Source organism: Acanthochromis polyacanthus, chromosome 8, assembly GCF_021347895.1.
Source record: "Acanthochromis polyacanthus isolate Apoly-LR-REF ecotype Palm Island chromosome 8, KAUST_Apoly_ChrSc, whole genome shotgun sequence".
Classification (NCBI taxonomy): domain Eukaryota; kingdom Metazoa; phylum Chordata; class Actinopteri; family Pomacentridae; genus Acanthochromis; species Acanthochromis polyacanthus.
In genome coordinates, this window is record NC_067120.1 from 3,492,731 (window position 1) to 3,518,566 (window position 25,836).

Genomic DNA, 25,836 nt, shown 5'->3' on the forward strand with positions numbered 1-25,836 from the left:
GTGGAACATTTGCATACAGGGAGATGAGCACTGTGATTAAGATGAGCAATTCACCAAAAACACAAACAAACAAAAACAGCAGGGCTGCCTAACTGCATGATCCAAATTCTTTGCCAAGATTTTTCAGTAGAGTACGTTGCTAGTCTGTGGGTTGTTGTTGTTATTAACCACAGTGGAGAAAACTGTTGTATGCAGACAGCTGAATGGGAGGAAAAGTTGCTTGAAATGAGTGGCCAATAGCATTCTTACACCCACATCCTGTGTCTGGTGAGTCAGACTAGAACAGGGTCAAAACCAGGGTTTGTACTGTCATGGGAAAGTTAACCATCTCTGTGGTATTATGAGCTGAAAAATGAAAAACACACTCTGGGGATGTGTGAGACTATGATTAATTTGCTGGAGAGGAACACAGTATGGGTCCTTCAAATAAGCCGAAGGGGTTAAATCCAATAAGAGTATATTTCTTGTTTTAATTATAATACATAATCAAAATTTGAGAATAATTATCAATATCAACCAAAATTAAAAATGGTATCATGATAGCTTTTCCAGCTATGTCGTCTGCTGTGATTTCATGATTTCTTGTGTGATGGCTGGGATGGCTGGGACTCCGCTATATTACGGCCCTGGCTACCGCGCATGCGCACAGGAGAAGGAGGAGGGCTCGGAGGTGGGCCGACCAACTGTAGTCAAGTGTGTGTTTGTGTGTCGGTGTGTGTTCGTCTCAACGTAGCACGAAACGTGTCTCATCTCAGCAAAGACACACACACTAACGTGAGACGTGCTGGATAACGGTTTTTTTGCTATTGAAAGTTTTGTTTTTGTCGCCTTAAGATTGCTTCGATGCTATACTATGTATATTAAAACATTCCGCTTGTAAAACGCAATATTTATTAGCCAAGAGCAGCCGACTTCGTTTCCACTGAAGAGTGTCCGCTTCTCCTCCCCTCGATGAAGCGCTGCGATGCCCTCTGATTTTATATCCCTCCTTAGCTCGGATATCGACCTCAATTCCCCCAAATCTCTATACTCTAAAGGTAAGATTTTACTAAATAAAGGCTACCACGAAGTCACTAATCCGTTTTGTTCTCGTTAAATAGGAAGTAATATGAATGTCTTGGTAGCTCACGTTAAGCTGCTAGCTAGCAGTAGTTAGCCTCTTTTCTGCTGTTAGCCAGACTAGCTAGCATAGTTAGTTGGCTGCATTTGGCTTGTGCATTGGCTACCTGGTTGGTTAGTGGTCCTCGTCACATGCGGGGAATAGGATTGGTTTCCCTGCTAATTATATCAATAATGTGTGTTATTATATCAATGTACTTACATTTGACATTTAGGCTGCTGGCTAGCATCATATTAAATACATATATGTGCTAACGTAGCCACAGGCTACTTGAGGTCGCTTTCAAGCCACCACATTGTTCATAGGTTTAACCTACTTAAGTCTCGGTCGGATTCTGCAGGAGGTGTGTATGCGTGTGTGTGGCAAGGACAAAAAGTAGTTGATGAGTAGTTTGTGTATTCTTCTTGTTTGGTGTTGTTGAATGACAGTCCCTCTGTTGTTTTGGTTTTTCTTGGTGGAACGGAGCCAGAGTTTTCCTCCTCACATTCTCTGGTTTCACTGAAAGAATGCAGTTATTGGCACTTCAAAGCTCAGAGCATTGTATCCTCCCTGTCAGCATAAGGGGCCCTCTAGTGCCAAAATTTATTCTGTCTCTTAATACTATTGCACACGTGTCAGCTGTGCCAACTGTTATGTTATTATTAGGAGGATGTTGCTGCATCATCTGAGAGCAAGACCGTTAACCCATGTTGTGGTCAGCTGGGTTGGCGAAGTATGTACAGGCTTTTTGCAGCACTTTGTCTCTAGGTCAGTTTCCTGCCTATTAACAAGAGTATCGACTTCATGTGTAAAGAAACTGCCTCTGAGTGTGCTTCTCAACACTGGCTGCGCTCATGCTAGTTGCTTATTTATGAGCAAGGTTTGTATGTTGTGTACTGCTCCTAAAGAGGTAATGTAACCTGAGACACATGGATTTATGCATTTTGCATTCTCTTAAGACACTGGTGCGCCTTCTCTGCTGTTGTATTACATGCTCATACATTAAGTCTACCTTTTTGAACACCTAACGAGTAACATGGACACCCAACACAGCCCTAACTTGGCAGCTGGTCCCACATCTGTCTGACTGCTATGTATAGGGTGCTCATGAGCCAGCAGAAAGCTACTCTCTGTGACCCTGAAAGGCTCAGTTGAGATTGTCGTGTCACACCGTATCACATGATGACTGTTTATTTATATGTCAGTAATTGGTTGTGTGCTCGTTGGGTTCAAGGTAGCAGACTCGCTCATCAAGGATTCTGTAGGAGGGGTCATTCATGTCAGTGTGCATGGAGACACAGAAACGCAAACATGAACCAGGATTTGTGGGTTATCCACCTATTTAGATAGACCCTGGTTTTCCAGTATTACGAAGCTGCCTCAATTTAAAATGGTATAGATCACCATGGTAACAGCCTGACTGAAAGCCCAATCAGATCAAGGAATATGCAGAGATATTATTCCTACTGGATCCTGATGGAGACACAAGAGTTTACCATGAAATGGCAGATAATAAAGAGTGACAGATATTTTTATCAGTTGAATTGTTTTGCTCACGGCAGCATAACGAGACTCTGTGATAATAATTGGAAATAAAAACTGGAGCCTCTATTCCCTCTATATTACAAAAACATAATCCACTTATTGTTGAATATTTCCCATAATTATAGATACAGCGCTGATTGACCCTGCCAGGCATGTACTTTTTTCCCTCCTCCTCTCTCCCACTCTCTGCTTTGGCAGCAAAAACAGTCTTTCATTACTAGTAAATTTCGTACGTGCGTTACAAATTTGTAAGGCATTGTTTGTCAGACCAAACGGCTGAAAAAACTCAATATCCTATTCCATTCTAGGTTCGATGACCCAAAGAGAGATAGACTAAGCTCAGCTCGTTCAGGATTCGGTCCCCAGGTCCTTTTATAGGTGCATGAAATCACATTTACATCCTCGGGCTGAAGTATTCAGCATCAAGGACTTATCTACTCTCTTTCGGTAGTTTCTTTAACTTAAAAAAACTAATAGTCCTAACTGATATATGTTTCAATATATACAACTTAGTTAGACCTGTAATCAGCAACACAAATGCCATCCAAGCCAAATGTTTTATGACATGTTGCTTAAAGTATACACTTAATACCAGGAAACCTGTACAGTCTGGTAACAAATTAAAAAGAGTTTACTGCTCATGACTTGCCTGTTCAGTTTACAATGCCAGAGGTTCATAGCAAAAGGATTCTTAGTCTCATCTTAGTTTTTTTGCTTTCCCACTTCTCCCTGCTGTCTGGCCTTTTTCACTGTGGTATAATTATTGGCATACATCATTAGTAGTTAAACACAATGCATATATGCCAGTTAATAGTTTGAGGTTGTGTTTACCAATGAGGGAAAATGAGCATGTCTTCCGCTATTGCTGCATATTTACATAGAGGGTAAATGTGTGGCTGTTTTGACATTGAGTGAAGGATATATTTTTTTAAATCGTCACCATTATAAAGCGGAAACATGTAAGATAAGTGTTTTTATTTGGATGGAAACAACATCCAAACAGATAGTGTAGTCTCTGTTAAAGAATAAAATAGTTTCATCATTTTATCAGTGTGATAAAAGATTCCATTGTATGAGCCTGACACTCAGAGTATTCATTGCCTCTCTATAGATTTAGACAATAAAATAGCAATATAGTGCCCTTGAGTGTTTGTATAGATGCTTTCCATGATACACAAACTGTTTTTTGAGGGATATTCATAGTTGGTAAAATGATCTAGAGAAAATGGAAAGATGTTACTCTGAAGAAACGCAACCAGTGAAACTCCACTCATGTCTATTCTATTTGCCTCGCAGCACAAATCTCAAAAACTGGCTGGTTAAAACTAAAACCATCTGTGTTGTAAATATCAGGAAGTATGGGTGAACCAACCCTTTCGGAGAATTGGGGGGGATTGTTTTCACAGCACTATTACAAATGATTTACTGGCTGCCATTCACTTTGTACATTATAAAAATAACTGTATGAAAACTAGATCAACATGGACTCTGAGTATATTTTCATTCTGTTCTCTGCCCAAATGGAGTCTATGCATATCTGCACACTGTTTACTGTCAGTCATATGGGGAAAAATGACAGCTTCTCCTACAATTAATCCTTTGAAAGCATACTGCCTCATAACTTTTAATGTCCCTTCCAAGACAGTGTGTGTTTGCTTGTTCACTGTCTGTTTTGTAACAGTGGTTATTTTCAGATTAAGTTTACAGCCACAGAAGTAGCAAGATAAAAAATACATCTGGCATACATTACTGTTGCCCCAGTGTGTGCTCCTAATGTGCTAGGATTGCTAACTATTGTTTTTTTTTTTAAAGCTATTTAACCACTAATGCTTTGAATTGTATCGCCAGTTAATTTACTAATAGAAAAACTAGCGGTTAGCTCTGTTAGCCCAGTGTATTCTAATACATGAGCGCAGCAAACTGAGCTCACCATTACTACATCTTTAGGGGGAATCCAAGCTTCATGTACTGTACATAGTAGAAGGACTGTTTGATTAGGGAAAAGTCATTATTGGCTTCAATCCATTATTATATTGGTCAATATTGAGCTCATGATTGGGTGCTTTTCATTATGCTAACATGTCTCAGTTGCGTCTCTTCCTGACATCTCATCTCTTCCCGAGAAGAAGAGAAATGCTAGGAAGAGGTGTAATGACAGAGTAGCTGATTCTGCCAAATGAGAAATCCAGTGTCAGTCTGAAGTGATGATAGTTGCTTATGGTGACCTGCTCAGCTTCATCGACTGTCAAACCCAACCAACACCTCTTGATAAGATACACCTGTTTTTTTTCTCACTCTAAGCTCCTCCCAAAGCCTTCTCACTCTTCGCTCCTTTCCTATTTTAGTAATTGGAAGATCGTCCGTGATGGCGGGGGGGAAGGATTTCCAGGTCACTGGAGGAGAAAGTATGCGAGGGCGCATAAGTTAGCAAAATGAAAAGCGTCCATTGACCGTGGAAGCATTATACATTTATTAAAAAGTGTCTTTTCAACAGTAGATTTGTTTTAACTTTAAACGCAAGTCAAGGGAAAAGCAAATTTAAATGCTTTTTTTAAGCAAGGAATCAAGTGACCTGCAAGTGATTTTAGCACTGTGTCATGTGGTGTCTCAGTCTTATGATGGTCTTACCCCAGCTCATGATAATCAGTCCACTTGTTTAACAGTTGAGCTTTTTTCAAGGGCAAAAATCCTTCGTACAGGAAAGGGATGTGCTGCATTTATAACGCAAAACATAATCAGAGCAAACGGAATGTGACACAATAATTGTTTTAGTATGATTATGTTGTTTTCATAACTGTTTAAAGGTCAAGTCCTAATCAGAAGTAAAATTTGATTAATCACACAATTCTACATGCTATGGAGCAGTTCAGTTTGAAGGTTAGCTAATGCCATTACACACATTTATTCGCCTGATGTCCATTAGCAGACAGAAATAGAACCAAATACAGCATTCAGCCATTCCTCGCGATACTTTCAATTTCAAGGTAAACAGAGATGGTATAAATAGCCAGAAATGCCATTCTCTGTGGTTTGAGTGCAGTGAGCAGCTCCTTTGTCTGTGTTCTGGCTTGAGCATATCGTTATGTGTTCAAGAGTGTAATTAAAGCAGCCATTGTTGGGCACTGAAATACATTCTTGGTCTGCATGTTTTTTTTATTTGCAACAAAAACACAGCCCTCGTGAACTGTCTATTCATCTATCATCCCCCATCGTAGCCCAAAGCCAGCTGCAATGAATAAAAATGGACTAGTGGCCTTGCCATTTGGCAAAACCTTGAAGGCATGTGTAATGTGAGGAGTGCATAACTATGAGCTGATGTCATTTAATTGTTCTAAGTATAGGTTAAAGCCAGTCCACTGCCTTACTGGCTAGTGTGCTACAGCCTACTTTTTGGGCATAGTGTAGCAAGCCTGCAGATCTGAGCACATGAACTTATGCATGGATCTTTTGACTTCTATTTAGCAAAAAGAAACCAACATCAAAATCTATTTCAGGATGACTATCAGTCCGCTATTCACTTTGGAACAGTGGGAAGTTAAACTTCTTCTTTTCAGCTCAGGCTTATCTGAGAGTCAGAACTATCTTTATATTTTCATTTGTCATGGAAGTCTTTCTAAAGACTCTCTTTGTTAATCACACAGAGCAACAGTTAGATTAAATTGTGTACAGTAAGGCCACTTCTCTAAGATTGTATAAAAATGATAAATATCTTCCTAGAGAAAGTTATTATTCTATCCACCAAAGTAGAGAAGGAAGATGAAAGGATTTAATTTAGAGTCTTACTGATGCTGCAGCGTTAAGATGGATTATTAAAAATATTCATCTGCCCAACAGTCTTTTTCCTTATCGCTATTGTCGGTTCTATGTGCAGCTGCATGACTAAACCTTTGGGTTTCTTCTTTGGACTTTCTTGTGTAAATGTGTTTATATTGATCAAAGTGTGTTATTGGAGGCCTGAGGGTTTGTAAGGTAACTTCAGATTTAACTGTGGGTTTTTAGAGGTACAACAGTGGTTCGCTTCTCACCAGAATACACCACCATGGTAACGTATGCAGAACACCTAACCTGCTCAGATTATGTTTGAGATAACACATCAAGAGTATTAGAACACCACACACCGACCAATTCCTTAAAGATCCAGTAGAGCTCAGTGTTAGTGAGAAACTCTGTGAGGAAGGGAAGTGTTTTTAGAGACAGCCTAAAACTTTTCTTTTCCTGACGAGCATAGTCAGGAGACAGATTTAAGAGCAAACTATAGCCTTCCTAGTTTCATTCTGTTTTTGCTTCCTGTTGACTGTGAGAAATTTTAAAGCAATTTCATTGTTCTATAGCAGGGATGTCAAACTCATTCCACGAAGGGCCGGTGTGGCTGCAGGTTTTTGTTCCAACTAAGCAGCATCACACCAGACCTGACTCATTTAATCAACCGATCTCAGTCTCCAGACAGGTGATTGGTCAGACTGTGTGCTGTAGATATGTTGGAACTAAATGCTGTAGCCTCGAACACACAGTCTGACCAATCACCTGTCTGGAGACTGAGATCGGTTGATTAAATGAGTCAGGTCTGGTGTGATGCTGCTTAGTTGGAACAAAAACCTGCAGCCACACCGGCCCTTTGTGGAATGAGTTTGACATCCCTGTTCTATAGGCTTCTGTACTTTGAGATAATCCTGAAACAAGGAATGCTTAAGGCACTGAACTTTGTACTTGTTGACCTTATAAGATTTCCAGTAAGCCTACTTAGTATGTTTTAATATTTGGTCACCACTAGGGCTCCAGGCTTCCCCGCTATAAGAAAAATCTGCATCGAAGCAACACATTTAATAGAATGCACAACGGAAATCACAGTCAGATCTACTCATGCTTTAATTATGGGGAAGTGATATTAATAAGCCTATTAACTTACACATTCACACAGTTGGCAGTTTTTGACACCTTTCCCTCCTGACTTTAGCTGCTGCAGTGTTGCTTTTAGTCTATATTATATTTTTAAATTCTTCTTATTGGTTTAAGTTTATAGTTCTGCTTGTAAGACACATGCGGCTCAAGGTCTGTTGGTGTTTGTAAGGCATCTGGTAAGAACACCCTTTTTATGTGGACATGCTTATTGTAAATTCAGCTCAGTGGGTTGAGAACCAGCTTTGATTGAGCATTAGGTGTGACTGTGGTTGTCAGTCTTGGTAAAGCCAGATAATCAAAAAGATAACTTGGATATGTTGAACTTGCTTTGTAGTACAGGCCCCAGATGACATTTTTTGAGTCTGTATCAAAAACCCAGCGTGAGCAAAGACGTATTGATAATTATTTCATCTGCCGACATGGTCGTGTTTTAATTAGCTTTTGTTTGCTATCTGTGAGGATTATGCAGAAACTCTTTTGCCAGTTTTGGTGAAGAAGTGGAGCATGGGCATAGAAAAAAAAGTTAAAATTTGTTGCAGTTCTTTGGGTTTACAAAGTCACATTTCACAGAGGAGGGGATTATTCTCTTTGATACTGGCTAAGAGGCATTCTAGTCGGAGCTGCATTGGCAGTTGACAGAAAAAATAATAAGTAATGCTTTTGGGAATGATAGAGTTTTACAATTTTTAAAGCAAAAAGGACAAATATTTGTGTTTTCTGCTGTCTCAAATATGACATTTGGATGTTTTGCTTTAATACTTTATAGTAAATGAGACTTATTTGGCTTGTAGGCTGTTGGTTAGACGGAAAACTGTGGAATTTGTTGCTGTGATCTGTGGAGCATTTTAACCAGCATATTTCACTCTTTATAGTCATGATAGACCAGACAGTGAATTGAAATAAATGGGCAGAATATTCAGTGAATATACTGAAGCTCTTTAATTGTTGCGATGTTGATGATTTATGTGTAATTCTCCATCAGCACAAGCCGCAGTTTGTATATGCAAAGATGGTTTTGCATACTGTTCACTGCATGGGGAGGACTCATGACTAAATTCTAAACACTGAATGAAATCCAGACCTACTTTTATGTACATGAATAAACTGACAACAATATCTCTTAATGAGTTAGTGTGTTTGCACTGATTATCAGCTGTATGTGTTTAAGATAACGAGACTAAATATTGTATACCGCTGTTCTAAACATTAGTGCACATGTAAACAAAACTCGCTGAATGTTGTGCAGGTAGATGCAGTAATTGGGAATTTAATGGAAGCCATGAAAATGCACTAAATTCAGATTTTCAGCTTAAGGAACCTTTTATTCCACTGGACGAGAGAGTTTATGTGTGAAGTTTATTTCTGCTGAACAACGATTTGGCTATGCTGTTCCATGTGAATAGCTTTATAGATGAACGCTTGTGCCCCGTGAACAATGAACTCTTTTACAGTTTACTGATTTTCAGTGGTTGTACTGTGTAGCTCTGTGACCTGCAAGGACTCGTGGAGAGCGAATGATTTATGCCTCATTCAGACCAGCACAGTGACATGCTTTAACCCCGTGTTTGCTCGTTTCGTTTAGGTCAGTGTAATCCTTCTTGCAGCCTGGGTCAGAAGATGCCCTCTTTGGTGTTTATTCTTTATTATGTAATGTTCCGCTGTCATTTGGCAGGAGTATGTCATGTTCCCACTGTTGCACAGGTATGAATCTGTGAACGGTGAGAACATTTGTTTAAATATGGCAGACTGCAGTAGCTTGTAAATGGATTCCCTGCAGGTTTGAACACACTTTTCGTAGACCCACGCCTAATGTGCGAGAAGCGTTTTAGTTGAGACTGAAGTCATGTCGTTTTGACAGTCAATCTGTAATACGTCCAGCAACAAAGACGTGCTTTCTTCATGCCATGAACAGCAGACAAAGACGGAGGGTTATTGTGACATCACTGTGCATAGTTTTCTTTAAAACCACATTAAAGTGTATTATGCAAGTCATTGTCCAAGACAGCCAGGTTTATAGAGCTTTTTAGTAAATGCACTGTGCTGGTGTGTTCACTCAAAATTAGATGGTTATTGGTAATAGTTTAAATTCTGCAGATCTCATTGTGAGCAGTTTTATTGAGACACTGTTCACAACAAGGTTTTTAATTTATCAATAATCTTCTTTTAGTTGGGGAGATGATAACACATTCTAATGCCACTTTGGTCTTCAAATTGTGATGCTCATTCAGCTCTTCTGTACCAGAATTTGCCGCAAGAAATTGCAATTTTTACTGTATTTGTGTGAGAATTAGTTCTTTAATTTGCCACGGCAGTAAAGCACAGAGTGGGCTTTCATCTTACTGCTTCAGGTTTTGTCTGTGTTTGTGGAGTCCTCTGTAGCTCTTTGTGTGAACCATGGTGACGTTGTGTTGTCGCTCCCTCAACAGCACCGTTGACGTCACAAAATTGCGAGATCGTGTGTCTTGCCAGCTTCATCATTCTGCCGGTGCCAAGTCATAGCGAAGTGTCAGATGACTACTACACATGCAGGGTGCTGCCGATGCACAGCTGAAATATCCATGTCGGGGTGTTGATAGGCGCCTGTTTCTTAGCAACCAGACTACCTAATCATGTGTTTATCTGCAATCAAGTGTAGTTTATTCCAGTGTAGCTGCAGTGGTTTGTTATGTCTACTAGGAATTAAATTGCTATCGAATATTATCCTGTCTCTGTGGGTTTTATCACACTAAGCCCCATGGTGGACTAATTTAGTTTATCATAAGACACACTGTGTTGTATTAGTGATGCCTGCAGAATTTTTGGACATGTGGGAGGATTTCTAGTCACGAGACTCAGGTCTGCTTTCTGTCCAAATCCAGTTCTGCCTCCACTTGTTTTTGAAAAAAGAAAAAAGGAAACCACCAACCTGAGTGAGATGCAGTTGTAGTTTTGGTATTACCACCAAGATTGCATTAGTGGAAGTGAAATTAGCTGTTGACAAATATGCAATTTGAAAAGAATTTTGACACTTTTGCGACCAGGATAGAGCAGTTATTAGCTGTGTTGCATTTTAAGGCAGCTCTGTATTTGATAAAAACGGCCTCATGCATCTCCTGAAGTGCTGCGCTAAGCAACTCAAGTTATAATACGGTATGCTTGGTGTTTTTGAGGTTAAATTGTGCCCGCACCAATTTTAATTAACTGACACTAGGCACATGGTTTGTTCTCTTTCCATAAATTGGGAGTAATTCTGCCATGAACGGTGCTTATTTCCTCCGGCTTCATCAGTCCTGAACAGGCCTCCTTGAAAATTATCAGAATATTTCCACGTAAAAAGATTAAACATGGATCTTTTCTAGTTGCATGGTCCTGTTATGTTTTTCAGAAACTAATATATCTTCTCCTGCTCGTCCTTTATGGCAGAGTCGGTATATGACCTCCTCCCCAAAGAGCTCCAGCTCCAGCCGTCGTCCGCCCAGACAGACCCACCCACCATGAGCCAGAAGAGTGGGGGAGAGGCGGGACCTCCCCCCTCAGCCGCCGTGGCCTCAGGTGAGCTACCTGCTCGTCCTATGAAAACCATGATCTGGGATCAGTTTCCCTGTAACAAACTATTCCCCAAGTCAGCAGGGGTGAAGAATCTAATATGGCCTTGTAGTAGCATCTGGGGGCAACTTCACCCTTTCATCAATGCTTTTGAGGCGACATTTCTGACTAAATGAGAAAAAATAAATAGGCTAGTACAGTGTAGTAGTACTAGAACAGTGTTTATTTTTAGTCAAAAGTATTCTGTACTGCTGGCATGTGACTACATGGCTATTATATTTTACTTGCATATATTGCATGTGTTTTTTTTCCACAAGGCTCCAGTGGTACCAATTGTGGGGTGGGGGCAGAGTGTTAAAGCCCATTTTACAGCTGGATTTCAGCTGAATTTAAATGCATTTTGGGCCCATTACTTTATACATTATTGTACCATATTAAAATAGCAAAAATAATGTGTTGTTGCTTTGATTAATCACAAGGTCCTTTGACACTGTCAGCATTAGGTGACCCTGTTATGGATTTAGTGTGATGTACATCTTAGAATCCAAACAACAGCATGGGAAGAGGCATTGCTTACCTTGACTTTCTGTATTTGGGCTTTGATTATCACCTAAACTGCAACTCCGACAAGTATCTTCATTTAACCCATGTACTGTATCAAACTAAGGCTGACAATGGATCTAAAAAGGCATTTAAAATTGTTGAATGTAGTTTTATACAAGCTTCTTTGTTAGTTAACATCTAATTCATCTATACCAAAGGTAGTAGCAGTGAATATAACCTAATACTCTCTGACTACTGTGTAGGAAAAGTCATACACAGTCCTTTGTTCCTGGAAAGATTTACCCTGAATGACAGCTCCAAGAGTTTGCATTAACGGCATGCTAACATAGCTTGTTCTTTATCATTTCACTCATTTTTTTCAGCAGCACTTTTGGATGCTTGTGCTTAATGTTTTTTTGGCATCTGGCTTTTTAGGCGGTTAAAAACATATCAAGTTGGCCCAGCTTTAGAGATGCAGTTCAGCCACTACTCTTGATCCAAAAACTGTCCTTTGACTTCTGCACTCATCTCATACCTCATGTTCTGACATCATACTGTGTTGCATTTTGGTTATGTAATTTCTTTCAGTGTGATATACTATTCTTTAATTCAATGAAGCACTTGGAACACTTAGCACCTCTCTCTGAATGTGTCATTATAGCTAGGTCAGGTTTTTGAATGCTTTAATAAGTGCCTAAAGCCAATGCACATTTCTCAGTCACACATACACCAAAACACACTCTTAAAACAGTATCATCTGTTTGAGCTTTGCAGCTAAATGATTAATCTATTGCCATGTTTCAAAGCAGCTGACATTTTCTGTAATTATGAAGATTCTGTGTCTTTATGAAACAGTGAAGTTGCCCCTAGCAATCGGTGTCTTTTTAAATATCATTTAGCAACCAACATTTGGTCTGATCTTGGATCATGGTTCAGGGCAGCCAACATTAGCTGTGAGGGATTCTAGTCTTGAGTTTCATCTAAAGAGCAAACTAACTGGTCAACAGTTATGTTGGAGAGAGCGCTCATGTTAACGCTACCTTTTCACTATCCTGTCTGACCCAGCTGGCCCTAAGCAGTGCTGATCAAAAGCATGACTACTGTAATGTCCTTCAGATCACCATTAACCAAATACACGTGCTTCAAAGTGTCTATAAATGATAAACTTCAAAAGTTACTCCTTCCTTCAGTATATTAACTCATCCAATTTACTGATTGACAGAAGTTGAGTCTTGAATGATCAGCTCTCTTGTTGCTCATTGGCTGTCTCGTTTTTATTGCAGGAAGTTCCCTCTGAGGCAGGGAGTGTCTGCATATAAAATGGTCTGCAGTTCACTGCTCCATAGGTCAGAGGCTTGTTTATTCTGTCTCCATGGCTACGCTCAGTCCCAACCAAATCTTCCAATTGGCATGCGCAAACTACTGTTTACTACTGAATGCACATTGCACAAACTGTACTGTAACCCTGGCAAATTTAATTTGGCGCCACATTATCAGCTTGCAAATTTGGCTGTATAAGAAAGTTTGACCAGATTTTGTTATGTTTCTTTCTGGCAATGTGTATGTAACAATTTGCAGCTTGCTTTTGTTTTTGTAAACAAAGCATGTCAGTTTTGTCACATTGATTTTAATTGAGAGGTTTTGTAGGAATCTAAACATTGTGGGACCTATAGTACCCTTCTCAACTTTAACTTCAGAATATTTGATCAATGCTTGACAGCTCTCGCATGCACAGTGAGAGCATACAACCTACAATAGTCTGTTGAAATTAGAGTTGGGAAGAGGGGAAATCAATACAAATCATGCACAAATTCAGCTGCTTAAATGGGACTGCTAGCCTGCTCTGTGCTGAACATCTGTCCTAACTTTGTTATCTGTATATGCTACTGCAGATGCCACCTCTTCCACCTCCAGCCCCTCTGCCTCTTCCTCCCTGGCCATGGGAGTTCCATCCTCTGGCCCCTCTACCTCATCCTCAGACCACCTCAAGGTTGCCCAGCATCTCCACTCCACTGGAGGGGATGGAGCTGGAGCTTCAGAGATGCAAGGTATGGAGGGTGCTGTATCTGCCCCCAGCAGAGGCAACAGTGGAGCAAACACCGCAGCAGGGGACATAGGGTCAGGAGTGTTGTCAGGGCTAGGAGTCCAGCAGCCTCAGAACACCCCCTCTAAGCGAAGGCCTGTGTTGAGCATATCTCCACCACCTGAGGACCTGTTTGACGACAGCCAGATGTCTTGCCAAGAGGAGCCTGCGGTATCTGGTGCACCAGGGCCAGACTCGGAGCATAGCAGCAGCATGTGGGCTGATGATTCTGTCTCCAACTTCAGCTTGATCAGTTCCATCTCCTACAACGACAACACAGAGGTGCCGCGCAAGTCGAGAAAACGCACCCCTCGACAGCGGCCTGGTCCCAAACCTGCTCCTCCGGAGGACAGCATGGATGTGTTTGATGCTGACAGCGCCAAGGCCCCTCACTTTGTCCTATCCCAGCTGGGCACAGACAAGACCGGTCCCATTTCCAGGTGGGGTGACCCTTGTTCAAAGTACATTCTGTCACTTCAGATCAAAGTACCTCTGCCCCTCTGTAGGGATACAGTAAAGGTCATTTAATTTTCTTTTGTCTGAGACAATTGAATTTCTGGATGTCATTCTAATGTCTTTGTCATTTTTGTTGCCCTGCAGCTCTCTTGAGTCAGGGACTGCAGTTAAAGGGGGATCACTGTCTGCTCAGTTTCCCCAGAGGAGTGATGGGAAGGAGCTAAAGATCCTTGTGCAGCCAGAGACCCAGCACAGAGCTCGATATCTGACCGAGGGTAGCAGAGGTTCTGTCAAAGATCGCACGCAGCAGGGATTCCCCACTGTCAAGGTTTGACGACAAAAGGCCACCAGCTGCTTCTTAACACAGGGGGAAAATATCAACACCTAAGGTGTAACTGAGGAATGAGGCTAAATATACACAGGACCCTTAGTGTGGAGCGCTGTGTGCCTCAAGAGAGTAATTATGCCAGTGTAGACACATAATAAGTATTCACCAAAATCACGAATAATTTCTTTTCAACCTCTTCAATATCTTGTTTCTTGTTTTCACAGTAGGTCACTCATTTGTGTGGCCTGTGTGCTACTAAGCTTTTGGATAAACAACAAACTCAGACTTGATGGATGGATGATAGATGGATGGATGGATGATAGATGGATGGATGGATGGATGGATGGATGATAGATGGATGGATGGATACTTTATTAATCCTGAGGGAAATTCAGTTCATTAATAAATGACCCTGAAATTCATCATTGCACATGTACTGTTTGATACAAACAGTAAAAATAATATAAAGTTTATCTATCAACAAGTTCATGTGCTTCTTCTGTGCTGTATTTAAAAAGTTTCTCCTCTACATATATTTTTGTGAGATCCGTACATAGAGAAAATAGACCTGGCTCTTTTTAGTGAACAGTCATACATTATATTGCATTTTTTAGTGGTGTTCTTTGGGCTTCAACCAAATTTATTCTTGTATTTTGTATTATGCTTTCTATTATTTGTAATGATTAACTTACTTTATTTTTTTGTCTGTAGTTGGAGGGTGTTAGTGAACCTGTTGTGCTGCAGGTGTTTGTAGCAAACGATGCAGGCAGAGTGAAGCCTCACGGTTTCTACCAGGCCTGCAGAGTGACGGGACGCAACACCACCGCCTGCAAGGAGGTGGAAATAGAGGGCACCATTGTTATTGAGATTCCTCTGGAGCCCAGCAATGACATGACACTTTCGTAAGGGTTTTTTTCATGAATAATTTAAGAGCTACTGTTAGTTAAAGTGTCCATGTTTACTTAGTGTCTACTATGCTTTTTTGTGTTTTCTGTATTCCTTTCTTCTCTGTCCTATCTTGTTTCTCCAGGGTGGACTGTGTAGGTATTTTGAAGCTGCGTAATGCTGATGTGGAGGCCCGTATTGGAGTGGCAGGATCCAAGAAGAAGAGCACACGTGCCAGATTGGCCTTCAGAGTTAATATCCCTCAGCCTGATGGATCAGTTCTTACTTTACAGGTCCCCTCATCGCCCATCCTCTGCAGTGAGTGTTTCACACCCGACAAGAACCAAAAATGAGCTTACAAAGCCACAGAAGTAGCCAACTAGGCTTCCTAAAGCATAATGCTGGAGAATGTTGTGTTTCCAGTGATGTTTGGCGCTTAGTTTTTCAAACAAAGCATTTAGTATGAAAGCTCCACAGCTCTGTTTTCATCTCATCAGGCCATAGAGCTTCTCTTTGTTTCTGTTTCAGAGCTTTTCATATGCCCCTCTGCAAACATTAACCCAGCTGTCATGTGAGTTTTGATTCTTTGACTCTTCTATCATTCTCCAGCCCAGCCAGCAGGAGTGCCAGAGATCCTGAAAAAGAGTCTTCACAGCTGCTCTGTTAGAGGAGGAGAGGAGGTTTTTATAATTGGAAAGAACTTCCTCAAAGGAACCAAAGTTGTTTTCCAAGAGAACATTGCAGGTGCTGTTGTCAATTTGGTGTTGCTAGTGGTCTCATATCTCAGTGTCATTTGTGGATATGTGTCTGTATGTAAACCTCAAAGGATGCAAGATAGATAATATTTGTTGATGAATTTGCAGACGATAATTCCTGGCAAGCTGAGGCAGAGATCGACATGGACCTTTTTCATCAGGTAAATGCCAGTGAATGACAATACTATTCAGTTTTTCCTGGAATAATATAAGCTGTTGCATCTGACCTGCATTCATTTGCCATACTCTGCCTGAGTTTTAACTAATGATCTCTAATGTTTTCCAGAATCATTTGATTGTGGAAGTCCCTCCGTTCCACAACCAGTCAATCACGTCTCCTGTTTCTGTGGGAATCTTTGTGATGACCAATGCTGGTAGATCACATGAGGCTCAGCCTTTCACCTACACTCCAGAGTCAGGTACAGAGTGAATACAAGTTGCCTAGTTCATATTAGGGCTGGGCGATATAGCCAAAAAATTAAATTTCAATTTTTTTTGGCTTGAAATCCGATAAACGATTTTAATCGATTTTTTTCTGTGTAAAGAAAGAAAACACTGCAGCTACACTTTGCTGTTTTTTTGGAGCTTCGCTCTTGGAGCTGGCCTCGGTGCATGTAAGGCGACGCCTGACACATTGCTCCCACTCTGCCGGGTGCTTCTGTTTGAGGTGCTGAAAGAGATTTGTTGTGCTACTTCCCTTCGTTTTCACCGTCTTTTTACAAACTCTGCACAACACCTCGGTCTGTTCCGTGTCCGACCTCGCATATCCAAACCAAGTCCATACTGCTGAAGTCACGGTACCCTTTTTTTGCACAATATCGTCCTCATTTTCTTCTCCTTTCTCCATCTCCATCTCTCATGCGTATCCCTGTCGTATCTGTGTTCTTCGTCTATTGCTCGATTGTAAGAGAATGTTGACTGTAGACTGTGCTACAGCGCCAGTCCTCCTGGTATGGCGACTGTGTGTATTACACGCGTCGGGTAAAAATAGCGGAGGGACATTAACATTAAACTCGATGTTGAGATTTAATTTTTTACACATCGATTGAAAAAATAAAATCGAATTAATCAAATTAATTCGATATATCGCCCAGCTCTAGTTCATATCTTTCAGCCTTCATGGTTTAAAGGCCTCTTGTAGGCTATTTCATAAGCAGTGTAGATGGAGCTAACATAGTTGTCCCATTTTTAAAATACTCTGACAGTATAATTATATGAGCAAAAAGTCTAGCCATATTGGCCGGATAAATCAACGTCTTGACTTTTTTCATAGACGGCAGAGATGTTTAATGAAAATTTTTGATATTGCTGAAATGCCAGAATTCATTAGTGACTCATAACGGAAACTTAATTCACCATGGGAAGATAAGTCATCACATTTTATGGACGATTCTGGTGGCTGATTAATGTGTTGCACTTACAAGCTCTGCTGCTGTTACTGCAGAGGTAGAATGGAACCAAACCCATTTACACCGATGTAAAAGCAGAGATTTGGGGTTAATAGCGGTCAGTTGTGTTTCCTCCGACAGATTAAAGTGAAGTCTGTGTGAACGTGGAAGTTGTTCAGTCAAAAAACGAGCAGACATTGGCTTCAAGGAAAAATAACTATATCCACAGTCTGAACAAAAATGTGGAATAACATTAGCTTACTATTAAAAAGGGATAAGAAGTTACCAGGATGCCAGTTTAGAGGCTGCTCATCAGCTGAAGACCATCTCTGTCTTCTGTCGGTGGTTGAGATGAAGCTCAAAATGTCACAAAGATTTACTGGAGATTACCAAAGTCAAATGAATTTCATGCAGCAGAGGTGTGTGGCTTTTACTTAGTTTTTCCAAACTGAAAGTTTTTAGCACAGAACAGAGAAGATAACAACCATCAATGCAAAAAAAGGGATAAAAAGCTCAGTGAGAACCAAGAAACTGTTTCTGTAATCTGGAAGTCCAAATCAGCTGAAGGTTGGAAGAGGAACTCCGATCTACGTAACAATGGCATTGGTGAAGCTGGTAGCCTGAGTCAGAGGGACAGATTCAGAGAAAAAGAAAGAAAATGTGGTCAGATCTACACAGAAAATGAAGAGGTTTGGAGAGGTTACAGATAAAAGTGAAGTAGACAGAAAGACACGATCAAGCCATGATGTGTTATGAAAAGGGCAGCCTATATATGTCTGAAAGTGCTTAGCCTTATCTCCATTCAACAGTCAGTTTTAATGGCATTGTTAGATAGAATGCATTGCTATTCTATGTTGCTGAGATTGACACCAATCCACGAACATTTCCCTTTTCCAGTTTTAATAAAGTCTTCATTGAGTCATCCAAACCCAGCTACATTCACCGAGGAACGTGATTGCCAAAAATCCTCAGGCTTAGTAACAGAATTTTATGACATTAAAAACAGAAAAGCAAGACCACTGCTGGCTATGTGAGTAATCTAATGACTGGCATTATTAGTGGAACTATATGGGGCATTTCGTTGGCTGACTGCCATGGTAGAGGAACAGTAATACCCTCCATGTTTGTATGTCTGCAGAGTCAACCACTTTCTGCGTGATGTGGATGGTTCTCAGCCTCCACACCATCCTGTCGTCTCACAGACTTATAACGGTCCTATGTTTCCATTCTTAGCCACAGCTGATAACTCAAACGTCCGGACAGTAAAAACAGAGAGTCCTTCACTGGTCACAACCTGTATATTTGACGGCCAGATCAAATCTATGTCGTCTGAGCGAACTGACTGCACTGGCCAACCTTCAAAACGGGAGGACACGCCAATGGAGGTGTCTAGCAATCCACCACCTACAGATATCTTCAAAGTAAGATACCATCTGATTTCAAGAAATATAAATCAAAAGTATCTGCTTTAAGAATGCAGTGGGTAACAGTTTTTCTTCCTCTCTTTTCTTAGCCACCCCCTGACCCTCTCATCTCAGTGCAGCAGACCCTGGAGCTCAGCTCTAGTCCTCATCAAGGTGGAGAGTCCTTTCAGAGCCCGATGCCCCTGCAACCTGAAGATGTGGAGCTTCCCCAGGCACCTCCTGTCTTCCCTAGCTTGGAGTCTCTCAGCACCATACAAAAGCAAGACATTGCCCCCCCGACCTCCTTCCCAGTATCAGGAGACACCACAATCCCTCCTGTGACACCAGAAGTCCCACAGCAGTTCCTCAGAGACCCTCAGGAAAGCTTGCCAACTGAAAGTTCGAATAATGGCGGCGGGGTTGTGGTTGTAGCCATGCCACAGATAGCTGCTCCCTCTCAAACACAGCCACAACAGTCACAGGTTCCCCTCTTTCCCCAGGAAGGGGTGGCCCAGCTAGAGAGGGCAGTAAGGGAGCTCCAGGCTGGAGGTAACACCACACTCCAGCAGGTGTTGGAGGCAGCTGTGGCCCAGCAGCAGCTGAACTCTGTGTTGTATAGCCCCACACCCTCTGCAGAGTCCCTTCAGCAGCATGTCCAGGAGAACATGAACAGCCTCAGACTGGGAACGACAGAGAATTCTCTATCAGCACAGCAGCAGCTACAGATACAACAACAACAACAGCAAATACAACAACAGCAGCAACAACAACAAATACAGCAGCAGTTTCAACAACATCAGCAACTGCAGCAACAACAGCAAATCCTTGGAAACCTTCAGCATCAACAGCAGCAGCAGGTCCTCAACAACATGCAGATCCAACAACAACTTATATTACAGCCACAAGACCAACAGCAAATCATGGAGAATATTCAACAGCAGCAACAACAGCTTAATAATATTCAGCTTCAGGATCAGCAACAGCAAAATCAAATTCTTACCAATTTACAGCAACATCAACTACAGCAGCAGCAACAACAGCAGCAGCAAAATCAAGCACTAAGCAACCTGCAGCAGCAGCAACAACTGCAAGAGCAGCAGGTCTTGGAGAATTTACAGCAGCATCTTCAGGCTGAGTTGCTCCAGCCTCAGATCCACTCCTCCCCACAAGTACAGCAGCCAGTCTCCCTCCTTCAACAGGCTGGAGAACTTCTTACCATCCAGACCAGCTTCCCAACACAACCTCCGTCTCACACTTCTCCCCCACAGCAACTCTTCCAGTCGCCCAGGCCGCTGGCTGACACCCAGGGCTCCCAGCAGCAGGTCCAGGCTGCCCTGCTCCAAAACACACTGACTGTTCTCACTGGTTGCAGTCTCAGCTCAGAGCAACAGTCCACAGGGTCAACTTTATACCTGTCCCCAAATCCTCAGCCCCAGCAACAGCAGCAACAGCAGCTGGCATTCATTTCCTCCATGGAAACGTCTACCAGTCAGCCTCAGTCTGTCTCAATGTTTCAGAATCAACCCCAAGCTCAGCTTTCCCAAATGCAGCAACAGAGCACTCCCATGGAGCAGCAGCAGTCTCCACAGCAGAACCAACAGCAGCCACCACAGCTTCCGATGGGACAGCAAGGCTCCTTATTCCAAAGTATCCCAAACCACTCACAGCCCAACCCTGTTCCCCAGAGCCAACTCTCACAGCCCCAACAAGCAAGCCTGCTTCTCTGTACCACTGATCTTAACCCCCAAGCTATTCCCCCGACTATTCTCTTCAGCACACAGTCCCAGGGCCCTTCCCCAATGGGGAGCATAAGTGTTGGAATCCCTCAGCAAGACTCAGCCGAGCCCATGTCCTTCCAAGACCAGAGCTCTTCAGGCAGCAACACAGCATCCACTGAGAACCAACAGCAGAGCCTTTTCCAGGAGCAGCAGCCAATGCAAGTGGGCCCGAGCCCGAGCCGCGTCCCAAACAGTCAACCTGTGGAGCTGTTTTTACCACAGCCATCTCTGTCCAGCCTGCAGACCACTATTGGCTCCCAGGAGCTCAACAACCAGGCTCCAGCCCCTGGCACAACCATCTTTGTGGTGCAGGGCGGTGTGGGTGTGGTAGGCAACCCTGGCCAGCAGCCTCCAGAGCAGCTTTTCCAGACAACCGTGGGTGGCAGTGTGGCTCCACAGGGACAGGCCAACCTGTTTGTTTTTGGCATCCAGAATGGTAAGATGATTTTGGTCATTTTCACCTCTGAAGTACAGTTAAACAGGGTTGAGTAAATGTGTTTAATTCTAGTTTTTCAGACGAATATGGCACCACCACGCTCCACTCATTAAGCTGTACATGCCTTAATGCTTCCTGAGTTCCTTTAATGCCATCATCATGTACTTTACCTACTGCTTAATTATAGCAATTGTCATTTTCTTTTCCTCCCAGACTCATCCCAGCTGCTCAGTTCTTCCGGAGCCACCCTGCCACCCCAGAGCCAGGCCCAGAACTCCAGTCACATGCAGCCTCTGTTGGATCAGCCCATGGCCCAAGCCGCCTCCTCGATGCCAGCAGCCATGCACAGCAATTTGCAGAACACCCTCCAGGCACAAATGCAGTCCAGCTTAGAGAACGCCATGCAGACAAACACACAAACAGCTCTGCAGTCCAGCTTACAGGCAACCATAGAATCAAGCCTGGCGACTCCGATGCAGACCAGTCTACAGACACAGATACAGAGCAGCTTACAGAATCAGTTGCAGGCATCTATGTCTGCATCGTCCAACATGGATAAAATTGAGGACCTACTGGAAACCCTGCAGAAGCAGTGATACATGCTTGGACCACGTGGGCACTAAGGAGAGTGAGTGATATGTAGCTGAGAGTTGTCTATCCTAAAATAAACAAACAGAATGGCGGTGCAAGTTTTGTGCTAGTGCCACAAAACGTAGACAATTTTAAATATTTAAGAATTTAAATGCCCCTTTTACTGAAAACCCAAATTAAGACCTCGTGTATCTTTGTTTTTATGAAATATTAATCATGAATTATAGCCTCCGTCCCTCTGTTGTTCTTGAATTGATGAATCCGCCTTCGTTATTACCCCTCTTGCAGGATCAGAGAGGCCTGTAATAACTGCTTTATCCATCAGTCTCAAAAATGCAGTGTTTTGTTGTCAGAGTGTTTTCATAATGTGAGCCTAAGAGATGGTGGTGATGATTTCAAAACCTGCCAGGTTTGGTGGCAAAACTGGAAAGGGATAAAGAATGTCAGCAGCAGGGAAACAGGAATAGTAACGTGGTGGTGAGTAGTCTGTAAGAGCAGGCAGCCCGTTATGGAGTGAATATCAGATTGCACATAAGTGTCAGATAAAGGCTGAATCTCATTTTGTGAGTGTGTAAACTCTGAGCCTTCCCTTCACTCTGAGAAGCGGAGGCTGCGAGTTGTATTTTTTTTTTCTTTTCGTCAAGTGAAGCGGCAGTTAAAACGGCATAAAAACAGATCACGTTACAACCACTTGATTTAAACTTCTTTTGACGTGAACAGCACAAGCATTTTTGCGATTAATCAAACCTTGTGTTTGCATGTCAACAACTTGAGTAAGATCTACTCTAAGAGTACAGATTATTAGATGGCAGAATTCTTTCTAGAATAGTGTATTAATGTTTTGTAGTACAGTATTTGCTGGCGTGGCTGGAGTGGGAGGACAGTTAAATATTGCTATCAGCTCCACTTTGAATGAAATTAACTTGCTCATCGAGACATTCTGTTTCTCCTGTTATCATTTAGAAAGAGGAGGGGATAAGACACACTTGCAAATGAGATTCAACCTGGTGAATAATGTGACTTGGCCTTTGTTTTTGGCACCTCCCAGTGTTTTCATGTCTTCACTGGGTTTGCAGGAGCTTTTTTGGTGAAATTATAAATTGCATTCGACTATGTAGTGTGTGTATTTTAATTTTTTTGCATTGAAGAACTAGGTAACCATTCATTGTGGATCGAAAGAAGCTTTCCACTAGTGAAAACGGAGTGTTGTGTGGTTTTATAAACATTTTATCTCAAGCACTTTATAACCTCTTTTGTGTAACCTGCTAATCCTTATATCCGTCCACAGCTCTCTACTGACCTAGCTGAATTTGTACTCAGAAACGTCCAGTTAAAAAAAAACAAGAGAAACAAAAGAAAAAAAACAGCAGTCGTCTTTGTACGAGTAAATACATCTTAACCGAGCATTTTTACATTTTCTCATGTCAGAATATTTTTGAGGTGTAGACAACTTTGTATAGAATGTCAGCTCACTGTTGAATCCCTCTTTGTATTCAGTCTCTGTGGTCCAGTCGAGTCTGTCCAAAAACAGCCATTCTCACTAAAGCGTTGTCATTTTTCTGTATCTTACTGGTTAGTCGGCCTTTTGACAAAACACCTGAAATACTGATTCATTCAGTCTGTGTCATGAAATGAAGGATTTTCATCGGTTTTCTCTTCGTACCAACTCATGTTCAGTCTGTCACTTGGGACTGTTCTGCGTTGTCTCGTGTTAGTCGTTAAGTTTATTGTTGGTAGCGTGTGCAGGTTGGCGCCGCGTGAAGTTGGCATCCGGTTACCTGTCCCTTGTGTTGTGAACAAGGGCTGGCTGGTTAAATCTGTTACATAGAGGCCGCCATTTCGATTTTGTCTACGGTGCTATGTACAGGGGTGACGGGCACTTCTGCTGTGATGTTAGTACAGTTTCTTCTATCAATAGCACTGGTGTTAGGTGTTGGTTGTGAAGCAAAGCGGAGTCTGCAGAGCTGGCTGCTGTTGCGGGGTCCGACTGGAGTGCACCCAGGCATACCAAAGTTCCTGTTGTGAATCGTTGCCATTTTGTCTCATCGTTGTCCTTGCAAACGCCCTCATAATGTTTACTCATTTGTACTTGGTCGTTTAAATTATGCAGCTCTCACATGGATAGCAATTCAGCGTGTTTTACAAGATTTATAAAAGATATGTAAAAGGTACTTTGTTTCATGGATCAGCTTATCCGTCACTGACATTTCCACCGATTTGATACTTTCTATTTGTCATTACTCTATTTTTTGATGCAGAATGACACTGCTGTACTTTCCATATCCAACAGTAGCCAATTTGTCATGATCAGAAAGCCAATTTTTGGAGAATAATTCAACGTGTTAGACTAGCATCGCTCGCGTTTGTTTACATTTTCATAGGCATACTCTTTTTGTCCTGCAGCTGTTAGTGATCCATTTTAAAGTAACTTATCTTTTCTAGAATTTTGTATCCATGTATCAAAATGTAGAGTATTTTTGTAAAAAAACAAACAACTTTTTGGTTTATGCTCATATAGCACAGAATATCATTGCTGGTGTGTTTTCCTGAAATGAAGCGCAGGTTTATTGTGAAGTGTGTGACTGAAATTAGAAATTAAGCGGACATCACGCGAATATGTTAGAACTTCATTCTACTGTTATGATACTGAATTTACCCAAACTGTAGAACATAATACGTGGGCTAGGTTTCTTGTGTATGTGTTTTTTTTACTTGTTTTTTATGTCATGCATCTCAAATGGCACTTTGACTCATCCATTAACTGTAGATCAGGTTAGAGTGCAGTAGTGGCGTTTCCAAGCATTCCATTCCTCTTGGTTAGGGGAGTTTAAGAGCACATTGGTGTTGTGGAAGAAGTGCGGAACAGTTATGCCTCCTAAAGCCATACCAACACAGAAAGCCAACCTGTGACTTCAGTTTCATGAATGTAAATTTTACCTCATGGTGTGGACACGGAGCTTGCTCTACATCTAACATCGGACCAATTACAGTTTTAGACAACTTCTATTTTGAGGCAGAGGGGATGGGTGGGGTGGCACCAGCTGTCATTTGTGTCGCCGCGCGTTTGTCCAAATTGTTTTGTCTCGGATTGTGGTGTAATTTCACGTTTTCGCGTCCAGCCCTGTCATTTGGAGCAATCCAGGAGGCTCAGTCTGACTCTTGGAACCGGCACGCCCACCTGAAAAACCCATGTTAAACATTGATGTGATGGTGGTGAAGAGAGCACACAAATCTTTGCATAATATCTTTTTTTTTTTTCCTTTTTTTTTGTCCTTCAGTCATGTAAATTAATATCCATGTATATTTAAATGTGAAATATACTGCAGGGGTATCTTGAATTTCAATTGTGATGCTTTCAACAGAACTTTGTGTGCCTTGATAACTTAACCGTTGCTCTGCTGTGTTTACTGGTGTCCCTTTTGTGCTCCTTGTCCTTTTCTTTCTCTAGGACTGTTTTAACATGAGGACACTTTTCAGTCATTTGATTTCTCAACACAAGCATAACCATAGCCCATACTAATATATTTTAGTGTTAACAGTTTCTCAATCCATTGCAAGATATCGGAGTGATTACTCTCAACGTAATATTGTGCAGCTTCACCAGTGAATTGTCACCTTGTTTGTTGTTTTCTATTGAAAATGTTTTTGTTTTCATGCCTCATGAGATTTGTACATGTGAGGTAAAAGGGACACGACAGTGGAGATTGTTTTATGGAGAACTTTCTTGTGTTGATGTGCTTGTCAACATTACTATTGTTGCTGTGAAGTGCTTGATCAAAAGGGGCAGCCATGATAAATTAACTGTTAATTGCCAATAGTGTGAGCTGTATCTTGTGTGTAATCAGTTTGCTCACTTTTCCTAGTTCGCTTTCTATTTCACATTCTCCAACAGTTCTGTTGTATCCGTTCTGTGTAGCTTGAGCTTTAGTAGCCTTAAGACCCTGCAGTAGGGATAAAGGTCAACCCCAGCGTGTTATCATACATATGAACTATTATTAACATGTACTTTGCCTTTGTCTGGACATTTGTATACTCTTCTGTTTATATCTGTAATCCTGCTGCTACATTAAATGAATTAATAAAAATGTAAATGTCTTCATGTGTCTCATTTACTCACCACTT

General features: G+C 41.7%; 1 protein-coding gene across 2 annotated transcripts; it reads left to right on the forward strand.

Annotated features, from left to right (window-relative positions):
• Window positions 1–672: 672 nt before the first annotated feature.
• nfat5a (nuclear factor of activated T cells 5a) lies at window positions 673–25,809 on the forward strand. Of its 2 annotated transcripts, none has more exons than XM_022201901.2 (12): window positions 673–1,037; window positions 10,946–11,074; window positions 13,504–14,134; window positions 14,295–14,478; window positions 15,190–15,380; window positions 15,509–15,681; window positions 15,973–16,107; window positions 16,227–16,279; window positions 16,405–16,537; window positions 18,740–18,927; window positions 19,020–21,123; window positions 21,337–25,809. In XM_022201901.2, exons 1-12 carry the CDS (start codon window positions 965–967, stop codon window positions 21,717–21,719), a joined length of 4,377 nt encoding a protein of 1,458 aa, XP_022057593.2. In that variant the 5' UTR covers window positions 673–964; the 3' UTR covers window positions 21,720–25,809. The 2 variants fall into 2 exon arrangements, with proteins under 2 accessions (XP_022057593.2, XP_022057601.2); XM_022201909.2 differs by lacking the exon at window positions 673–1,037 and adding an exon at window positions 12,895–12,957 and having other exon boundaries at window positions 10,954–11,074.
• Window positions 25,810–25,836: the final 27 nt, after the last annotated feature.